The sequence below is a fragment of the Haliaeetus leucocephalus genome, unplaced genomic scaffold (genome assembly GCF_000737465.1).
Source record: "Haliaeetus leucocephalus isolate CR32 unplaced genomic scaffold, Haliaeetus_leucocephalus-4.0 Scaffold848, whole genome shotgun sequence".
In the NCBI taxonomy this organism is placed as follows: domain Eukaryota; kingdom Metazoa; phylum Chordata; class Aves; order Accipitriformes; family Accipitridae; genus Haliaeetus; species Haliaeetus leucocephalus.
Genome location: NW_010973284.1, coordinates 13818775 through 13829164, shown reverse-complemented (window position 1 = coordinate 13829164; position 10390 = coordinate 13818775). Strand labels below are relative to the sequence as shown.

The 10390-nt window shown below is 38.4% G+C and overlaps 2 protein-coding genes across 2 annotated transcripts; one reads left to right on the top strand and one right to left on the bottom strand.

Moving 5' to 3' along the window:
- Positions 1-213: 213 nt before the first annotated feature.
- On the top strand, positions 214-947 carry GNG5 (guanine nucleotide binding protein (G protein), gamma 5). The gene is made up of 2 exons (XM_010582738.1): positions 214-267; positions 796-947. Exons 1-2 carry the CDS (start codon positions 214-216, stop codon positions 919-921), a joined length of 180 nt encoding a protein of 59 aa, XP_010581040.1. The 3' UTR covers positions 922-947.
- Positions 948-4426: 3479 nt separating this feature from the next.
- RPF1 (ribosome production factor 1 homolog (S. cerevisiae)) lies at positions 4427-10390 on the bottom strand (the record flags this gene model as incomplete). The annotated part of the gene is made up of 9 exons (XM_010582737.1): positions 4427-4859; positions 5722-5848; positions 5932-6113; positions 6985-7067; positions 7683-7836; positions 8547-8642; positions 9059-9139; positions 10097-10153; positions 10253-10390. Coding segments are annotated over 9 exons (960 nt in total), but the record flags the coding sequence as incomplete, so codon positions are not given.

The window sequence follows — 10390 nt, the reverse complement described above, 5'->3', positions numbered from 1 at the left end:
GGCCCCCCCCCCCGCGCCTCTCGCTTCCTGCAGCCTCCCGGAGACCCCCGGGGGCCGCTCTCCGGCCCAGGCGCTCCCCCGGGGGGAGGGACGCGCCCCGGACTCCCCTTTCATTTCCTTATTGTGAGGAGCGGCTTCTTCCATCACACTCGGACAGCTTGAGTCGGGGTTTACAACAGGTTGCCTTCGCTGGCCGGGCCCTGACGCTGTAAAATGGAGACTTGGCTGCAAGACGTACTAAGTGCATTTAACTTGTGCGTTTGCAGGGTGAGACTGGGCCCTGTCAAATCAGAGAAACTCTGGGCAAACTGCAAATACAAGATACCAGCGAAGATGCTGCTTTCTGAAACTTTGATCCTTCTTTTTCACGAGTTCAGAGTTACAGCAAAGAAAAGCAAGACATAGCATTTTTTTACTGTTCTGTTTTTAGGTAGGTACAGCCTACCAAAAAACCCATACGCTATCTCATCATAAGGATGGCTTTCCAAAGGAAGATAAAATGCCTGTTCAGTTGGGTAGAGCACCTTAAGCTACAGGCTGTACTTTTAAACTATTTATGCTAGAATGAGGATCTTCAGGCTTAGAAGTTTAACGTGAAAATTTCCCACATCGATTCTAATATTGTGCAACTTTGTGTCTTTAAGAAACCAAGAAATTATGATGAAACTGTTGTTCAAAATCTACATAAGCTGTATTGCATAATCATTTAGCAGTATTCTTTATACTTTTTGATGTAGTTATGTCATCAGTAAAGAGCGTTCCGTGAATTCTAATGCCAACTTTTATTGCAACTAGGTTTCTCAGGCTGCAGCAGACTTGAAGCAGTTCTGCCTGCAGAACGCGCAACATGATCCCCTACTGACAGGAGTATCATCAAGTACAAATCCATTCAGACCCCAGAAAGTCTGTTCATTTTTGTAATTACGTGAACTACTTCGGTATCTTTCAGTGGTAAGTTCTTGAATTACAATTCATAAACTGTTGTCATTAAAAATAGCTGGCTTTAAATAAGACTGCCTGTATTAAAAGTATTCAGAAGAGACATCTGACTTCTGCAGCTGGTGTCGGTCTGGATCCCCATTTTGGGCCCCTCCTCCCCTATTCTGGCCGTAGCTCTGTACTGGACACATACTGTATAAGTATTATAAGTAGCATTTAGCTGTTGCAGAGCTTCTGCCAGTTGCTGCAGCAAAGTAGTAGTGGGGCCAGCTACTACTGAGCTGCTATTTGGACTAACCTGGTTGCACAGTAATGCTGCTCTGTCTTCCATCTGTGTTAGGGTATTATTTCCCTTTTCTCACATAGGATCACTTGCCTGACAGCATACATGGTGAATCCTCATTGTGGCAGATAAATCAGACTTTAGTTCTTAAACTTCTAAAGAGCACTTCCAAAGATAGGTTAGTGGCAGTCTACAAGAAGAGCACTGTTCCCTGTAGGATACGCCCTCTAAGCCAAAAGGAAAAAAAGTATGTGGTCCAAGAATTGTATCAAGGCCTGTAGTCCACTCAAATAAGCTAATACATGGGTAGCAGTTTAAATAACTAGAAACAGTTGAATACTCATTTGGATTTTAATTCCAAAACTTTTATAGGTTCATTAGCACTACTGCTATTGCTATGAAGACTACTCATCTGACACTCCTTGAAAATTCTGGTGATTAGATTTTAGACTAGCCTATTTAGAAAGGCAAGTTTTAGATCCACAGTAGTCTCACCAAGACTCTTGAGAGTCACAAAAATTTGATATTTTATCCACATTAAATGCATGATAATTTTACCATGTCCCTCTTCCCCATTGCCCCTTGACTTGGATCTGTTGGGGGTGAGAGCATATACGTTATTTCAAAGCATCTGATATGCAGTTAACCATAGTTCACAATCCTTAGAAATCTCATAGCGAGTTAACCTTGAAGAATTGTTTTTGTAGGTGACTTACATCACTCAAAGAATTGTAGTTCACTAGATTTAAGTTGTATTGTTTAGGCAGCTTTTTAGAAAGGTGACCACAGTCAGACTGAGTTGTTCAAATTGTTCTCCCCTTAAGCAGCCTGTAGAAAGCTTCCAAGAAGTTTGTGTATAAACAAGGTGGTTCATGCTAGTAAAGACCAGAGTAGTAACAGTATAGAAGTTGATGCATAACTATGTAACAAAAACACTTCCCCCATTGTTTTGACCAGTGAATTGCAACAGCGTAACTGAAATGTACTTTAGAGTTTGTGTAGCTTTTAAAGGTATTTCTATTGTGAATTTTATCAAGTATTCGTATTTAAAAGATACTATTCTTGGACACTGACTTGTGTTCACACTACTGTACCTTCAGCTTTAAGCAGCAATTCAAGGAAGAAATCAGATCATTTGTACGCATTATAGACTGATAACCTATAAAAAGCCAAATAAACTGTACTTTAATGAGCGACACACACACAGTTTCCCACTGAGCTTTGCCAAGGTCTAGTAATTCCTGGGTGTGGGTGTGAGGAAATAACATTTCCTCTGTCTCACACACATACATGCATACACAGGGCACAAAAGGCTTAATATTTTCTTTCTCAATTAAAGCCCTTATCTTCCCCCTTTCTGATTTTGGAATGGAACACTTGTTTCTGCTGATGTTACAGGTAAAAGTCATTAGAACAGCAGTTTTAGTTACACTACCTATATAGAAAATGTCTTTCCTTCACGGTATCTCTTGCAAACACTTCCTCAAAATAGGCGATTTCTTAGTTGTAATCCTGGTGTTTTCACAATGAGCCAATAGAGTTCATGTTTACACAGTCAGCACCACCTCTGTGGAGTGAAGAGGAAGTGTAATTTGTTAGTTACACAGACTCCCCCTGCTTTTCAAAGGCAAAGTAGATGCCTGCTATTTCTGTAGGCACCACATGACTGGGAACAACTTTTTCTGTCCTTCCACTTAGCAGTTTGGCTTCCAGGAGACACTAAGCTTCAGTTCTTTTGTAACAGCTTTGATAATCTTCTTGTACCTTTGGTGACAGCTTCATGGTTTTAAAAGTGTATTTTATAAATTAATAGTTTTATAAAACAGCTGCGGAAAAAGAGGATTTTTTTTTTTTCCTCAGTAGCTGTCCATGGCATATTCTGAAGGTACATGTTCTTAGACATAGAGTTGCTTCAAATAGCATTGATACTTTTCTAACTACATTTTGTTTTTGTTTTTCAGACCTTTTAGCATCTTTTCCTAGCTGCTGATGTGTGTATGGGCAGAGTGCCTCAAGGAGTGGCCTGGTTTGAAGTCTGTACAAAAGCTTAGCTTTAACGTGCCAAATCTAACTGTAAAATTGCTACTGTCGTCAAACTTCTTACCATCTACCTCTCCAAATGAACTGTATGCTAGTTACAATACTTCTGTTTCATAAGGGAATCAGTTTTATATGCCAAGCAAAAAATAAAAGTGTCTTGACTTAGTCTGGTCTTGAAATTACTGTAACAAGTTCATTAACTTCTGGATATGTTGACACCTCATCAGTTACTGCATCACTCCGCAGCAGCTGAAGAGCATATACAGGAGTCTGTCTTTAAATATTCCATGCTGCTGGAATTTTGCCTGGGGTCGATAGTCTTACAGAACAATGAGGCTTCATCAGTACTATACTTAGAAGCGTAATAGAAATACAACAAAAAAAAAATTTTTTGGCTGTTAGTTTATAATTCAACTCTACAGTTTCCCATATGATAGACATAAAATAAAGACAAAGAGTAACTTAATTATTCTTTACCTTAAAGAGTAATTCTACCTTAGTAGATGACTTACTCTGTGAGCCACCTTACTCTTTAGGTAAATACGAAAAAGCACTTATTACAGCTGCATATGAAAAGAAAGTAATTAAATAAAAACTTAGCTTTTTAGCTGCCAGTGAATGTGCAAACTTAAGGCAGAAGAGTAGTTTGTTCTGCAGGTAATACCAACTTTGAGTATAGCTATGAGGCTGAAGAAGAATTTTTAAGATTTTAATGGGAAAAACCCTGCTCAGAGACCTCACATGTTCAACTGAGCAGCATTTTTAGATGAGATAGCTTTATGTACCTCCTGTAAGCTGGCCTTATGAATTCTTTCCAATCAGTGTTTATGTATTTTTATATAAAAGAATATCAACTGCTTTGGGTATATACCTCTATCTAAATACGACTTTTACAGAAAAGATACCTGTAGGAGTCAAACATTATTTTTGTAACTTCAGCAACATGGCTATTTTATGCAAGATGTTAATGAAGTAAAATACCACAGACTTCCTGGATTGCATATAGCCTTCTCCATGTTCTCTAGATAGGAGACCATTTTTGGAAAAGTATCACCACACTGTCAGGGAACAGCATACTGTAAGTTAGAAAGAGGTTTAAAATATTTATCTCTTACCTGATTATTGAAAGAGGTCTGGGTTTAGCTGCTTAACAGAAAAAAAAGCTGTATAACTAGAAATACTTTATTTTGAGAATATCTTTTACCAAAATATTTACTGTCTTTGATGTTGCAAAGTGTAATTTATCTCTACAGCACAGTAGCAGTCATAGCAAATCTTCAGTGATAGCTAAATAACAGGCTGCTCTGACATTGCATAGTTTTTCCTGCTAAACTGGAAAAAGAGTCGCTGTCCTTGTCATGTTGGATTTAGCTACAAACACAAAGAAAGATGCGTCCTACTTGATCCGCTCCTGTAGAAGGTTTTAATGTTTGCAGCTTGTCTTTCTGCAGGCAGATACTGTTCAGTATCATTATCATTAGTTAGGAGTCTGAGATAATCCATAGTTCAAAGCAGTTGTATTTCTGGTCAGCAGCAACTGGCAGATAGCTGTCCCTTATAAGTGAAATTTTCTTCTACTCGTGTCCATTTCTCGGCGCTGAAATTTAAAAGAAAAGTTATTAACCAGCAGATTCACACAACAGGATACAAACAAGGGTGACCGCTCCAGTTTATAGTAGGGTAGGCAATGAAATGTGTCACAGTTACAGCATAGTTGAGTCTTTATAGCCAGCTTTTCAAGACTAACAAGGAAGAAAAATTAAAAGTTAGTGATTTAGAACTAAAGAACGTGTAGCAGTTCTCTGTCTACTGACAGTAGACAAAGTGTCTTTAAACCAAACAAGATTATCCATTTCATGGACTGCACCAGGAGTGTTAGAATTTTCCTTCCATATAGCTTGGATACTCACTTCTAAGTTTTGCCAATCATCAGCTGCAATTCCATGGTAAAAATGACTGGAAAAGTAATTTATCATTGCCTAGAGTAACACTTCCATTTCACCTGAAGGTGTGCAGAGGTCAGTGTTACTTTCCCTTCGCTATTAAGAAGTGACATTTATATAAATAGCTTAATCGTTTTTACATTACGATCCTTGCACTCACCTTGCACAAAAATAGCTCTAGTTGTTTACTAGGCTTCCAAAAATGGCTTATACCAGCGGAGCATTTTTCACATTTGCTTATATCTGTATATGTTAAAGAAATTACATTCTGCAAGTATGTAGTTATGGTATATTGATATTAATCATCTTTGCTGTTTTTATTTTTTGACTTGCAATATAGCAGAATGCTTCTACTTTGTATATTTCTCAAAACATACCTCTAAATGTTTCAGTTAAACACTTCTGTATTGAGAACTGCATTTATACCGCTTTTTTAGGCTTAAGATTTATGGTTACATTTCATGTCAGATTTAGTCTCCCTTCCCAAGCAGGACTATTATTATTACTTAGACATACCTTATGAATCCATTCATATTCTCCAAATTTGGAATCAAAGGTTCCTTTCTGAAGAGACCTCAGCTTTAATGTGAAACGTGGCCCAAGTTCTTGAATTCCCACTTTCTTTTCACTCTTGAAGATATATCTTGGGGAAGGAAAAAAAAAAAAGTTAGAAGGTAAGTTACAAGAACATTCTCTCTCATTTGTGAGTTTTGTGGAAAACGTCACCTGTGGAATCTGAAAAAGATGTAGTCTCGCTGGTTGTGAAAGGTAGCTACTTGTCTTCCAATGAACTGAGGATCATGTGGGAAGAGAGAAGCAAACATGCGACCAATAGAATGGCCAAGTCGTGTTGTAAAATTATTCAGAATTACTTCAGGTACGTGTTCTGTGGGCTCTTTCCCTTTTCGCTGAAATGAAAGTAATAGAGAAGAATGCAAAGAATAGATTGAATGCAAAAGGATTTTAATATATTATCAAAGAACAGTTCGAAATAAAACAGGGGGGAAGACAACCAGGGCCAGCTTCTTGTAACAGGGCTGATAATGTGCCCTAATCGTTTTTTTCAAACACAACCTAAGTTTGTATACAAGTAAAGGAGCAGTTGGTAACATAAGGATCTTTGATTCAACAATATAAATTGAATGAAAAAGCACAAATAAGTAATTTTACATTTCCTCTCTCCTGCACTAATTTCCACTCCTGGCTGCATCCATTATAGCAAATAACGCAGTCTACCTGTCACAGGAGTCTTTTCTCTGTAGTAATACCAACTAAGAGTATATGGGATTCTTCTTTAATAAGAATAGATGAAGTTTAAAAATTACTTATTTTAAAAAAGAAAACATTTCACTGCAAATTATTTAGGGCTAAGTAAGCAATACTTACTACAGAAGAGGTGACAGGGCTGTAACAATAAGAAAAACTTAAGTTTTATTCAAGACTGGGAACTACATTGAAATCTTTCATACTGCTTATCTTTTACATTCTATTGTGTGTATACTATACATTGGGTATTCCCTATTGATGTAGGTTATCAGCTGCTATTGGGACTACTGTAAAAATACTTGGCAGGCAAATAACTATGAAAATGGAAATGTGCTGCTTATGGAAGTATAATATACTAGTCCTTGGCCTCCTGTTAGCTTACAAAAAAAACACCTTTACAAGATCAGCTGAATTGTACAAAAGTGCAACCAGTTTTGACAGTTCAAGTAGACTGAACATACTTATCATTAAACGACAGAGTACCCATTTTTTAAAATTTTGTTGGAGTCTCACCTTTATTTCTTTGCGCAAACGGACGCTACTCATTCTAAAATGAGCAGTTGGACCATCAGGCAGATGACTTAAAACGAGACCATCTGTTCACCAAGTTAAAAAAAAAGGCTGGTAAAATTCAACATTTAATTTACAGAGGAACATTTTCTGTGAAATGCAGTATTATGTTAGAGTATTATATCCATAATCTATGCTTGATTTACAAGGTTTCATTATATTTTTGAACATACATTCATAAACTAGTTAACTAGCATTCTGAAGTATGTCCATTAAATTTTGTTTCAATAGGAAACCAGACTTAAATTCTATCACTTTCTCACTTAATTAGTAATGTTTTATCTAGTCAGCAAAACTAAAGGGAACTTCCTGGTCAGAAAAACTTGTTCATCAATCAAACTGTTAAATTTAGTGAAATAACAGCAGTGTTTATCCATGCATTACAAACTAAAAAAAAAAAAAAAAACCAAAACCCAAACAAAACCCCAACACACTTCCTTTAATAATTCCAAGTTCCATGAGCCATCAGATATTCAAGCTGGCACAGTGATTTTTAACTCTTTAGTTACACTGTAAGCTGCACAGTGAAGAGAAAAAAATGTAGAATAAAGTAGATCTCTGATGCACACTACAGAATTATTTTCTTTCCCTAATAGGCCCAGAGCTAGTATATCTATTTCAGTAAATACACAAAAGGATACTTGGTATTTTGCGATCTTCATTAATAACAATTAAATCCGTGAAGTCCCTTGCAATACACTGTGGAATAATTCTTTTCAAAGCCAGCCCTCTTCGATAGTAGACATGCGAGTTGGGTATAACAGTAGACAGTTGTTCACAGAATCTCACTGTTCTCTGCAAAACAGGTGATTTAAATTGCAATGTGGTAAATACAGTGCCAAATCCAAATATTAGGTGAATACAGGGTTGCTCATTCCAACTGTCCTCCCTGATGATATATTATTTCCAGTATCTCTATAAACATTTGAAGACAATCTATTAAATTACTTCATTCAGTCAGTGGAAAAAAATTTATTTGCAGTAAAGACTCCACAACACCAGGGACTTTTATTTTTTTTAAAGGATTTTTTTTTTTTCCTTCCTCAATCATAGAAAAGCAGGAAAATTCCAAAAGCATAACTTCCAAACTCATTATTTATTAAGGACATTGGTTTACAAAAAGTTCGTAACATTTCAATATACAATGTAACTATTACTTCAGGTACTAATCTCTGAGTTGCCAGATAAACTGTTTGAGGTGTACTTTTTCCTATTTTTAAAACCACTTTTAGGGTTTTCACTAATGTCAGTAATCTCCCCAATTAGGTAGTGCAGATCATTTGCATACAAGAACATACGCATGACGTTCGTTTTTGTAATGAAGGAAACAGTGCTAGAGAAACTAATAGATTACATACATATACAAGGCTATTGATAGTCACTAAATAAAACAGAAAAAATCCATGTGAAATTTTCAGCTTTAATTTTAACCAATTATAGTATGAAAACCTTGGTATCTTATAACCAGTTGATTGCTCAGAACTCTCCAAGTAAAACATACGTACCCCACGAGGTCTGTCTGATGTTGTAATAAGAATCTTGGGAACTGTCTGTCTGTTGAAGTATGGTGCAAATTCATCAGTTGCTTCATCAAAAGCAACCTGGAAGAACAGAAGTCTTGTTAACCCACATATACGAAATAACTGAAGAACAATTGTTCAGTCTGATCTAAATTCTGATGAAATTGAATTTAGTAGGAAAAAAAATCAATTCACAAGATCTATCCTATAATTAATCATCACAAGGCATGTGGTTTTTACATTTTTAAGAATCTAGTGTGATGAACATTGGCAGGTTTTACCATCACTAACAGTAATGCAAAAGTCAATTATCTAACGTAGATAATGCAAGAATGACATCACCTCTTAGTGAACCCATCACATGTAAAAAGTAATTCATCAACACCTTAACTAACAGGAGAGTGGTGAATGTTAAGTTTCATCAATCCATTTTATGTCCCTTCTTGGGGGAAAAAAAAAGGTTAACTTTATAGCATATGCAGAAATTAAGCAGTTACCTCTTCGTCGTTGGGATCTACAGTTGTTTCATCATACACTCTCTGATTTTCAATAGTCTTTGGTATGGCTTTTGGAGGTGCCTAAAATAAATAGCTTGATTAACATAACACATACAAGTGTATTGCGAAAAACACATTCAAACTACCATGATGTTGTGCATACTTCTACACAGAATTAGAAGAATTATTTATTTTATGACACCAGAGAACATCACATAAAGGAGCAGCATCGGTAGAACAGTGACACTGCTTAATTTCAGTCTAATTAAGCAATGGGGTTCCAAAAGAAAACAAAAAAAAGGCGGTGTGTGTGTGTGTAACTTTCTATCCACTTCTCTTCCATGGAAGAAAAAAAGCTCTACTTTCAACAGCAACACATTTTAGCCTCCACATCTACAGTTTACCAACTAATAGCCTATAACGTTTACCCCGTTTACTTACACTACTCTCGTGAGATTACAACAATACAGGCATTCACAACTGATGGTCTCCAACTGTCAATGTGCTTTTGCAGTAGTTGGGGAAAAGAAGCAAAACCCTAGTTTGTGGCTAGGCTTGGAAACAAGCAGACAACCGGTCCGGGCAGGGTTCAGTCGGATCTGATTTTTTTTAAATTTTTACAGACATTCCCTATTAAGAGTATAATTCCGAGTAACATCAACACAGTGCCATAGCAATTACATCGGACAGAGAAGACTTTTCAGGAAGGGCCTGCTTTGATGCCATTATTGGTTAAAACTCACCCTGCCCGATTACGGCATCATTTAAGACACAGCACCACCAAGACACAGCTGCTAAGCTCAGCTGTTTGATACCTCCGCTATACAACACAGCCTCTCCGAAGGCTACCGGGGCCAGCGAGCACCGAGATCACCGCTCCACTTTCCTGGAGTCTGGGGACAAACGTTCCTCTCACGAGACTGAAGAACCATCCCCACGGCGAGCTCTGCCCCGTTGGCGGCGGAGCACCACCTCCCTGCAGCGGGGACGGCCTCGCCGCGACGCGGGGACGCGGCGCGCTGCGGCCGGAGCCCTTACTCTGTCTCCCAGGGCTTCTCGCTCCTTTCTCCGCTTCTTCTTGGCGGCCAGTTTCTCCTAGCGAGAGAGGGAGAGCGATCCGTTAGCCAGACCCGCCGCCCGGCCGGGGCCTCGCCCGCCCTCCGGTAACGGCCGCCGCGCCGGGCCCTCCCCCACCTTCCTCTGCTGCTGCTTCCAGCGAAGGAACATGAAGTGCCGCCGCTGCTTGTTCTTGATCTCGGACACGCTGAAGGTGGGCGGGAAGAGAACCCGCTCCGGGGCCGGCGGCCCCCCATCCTCCGCCGCAGAGCCCAC

What these genes read in the sequence shown, in the direction of transcription:
- GNG5 (XM_010582738.1), top strand. Translation starts at nt 214, where the DNA reads ATGGAGACTTGGCTGCAAGACGTACTAAGTGCATTTAACTTGTGCGTT. An exon ending in TTAACTTGTGCGTTTGCAGG is followed by an intron (nt 268 to 795) that starts GTGAGACTGGGC and finishes TATTGCAACTAG; the next exon opens with GTTTCTCAGGCTGCAGCAGA.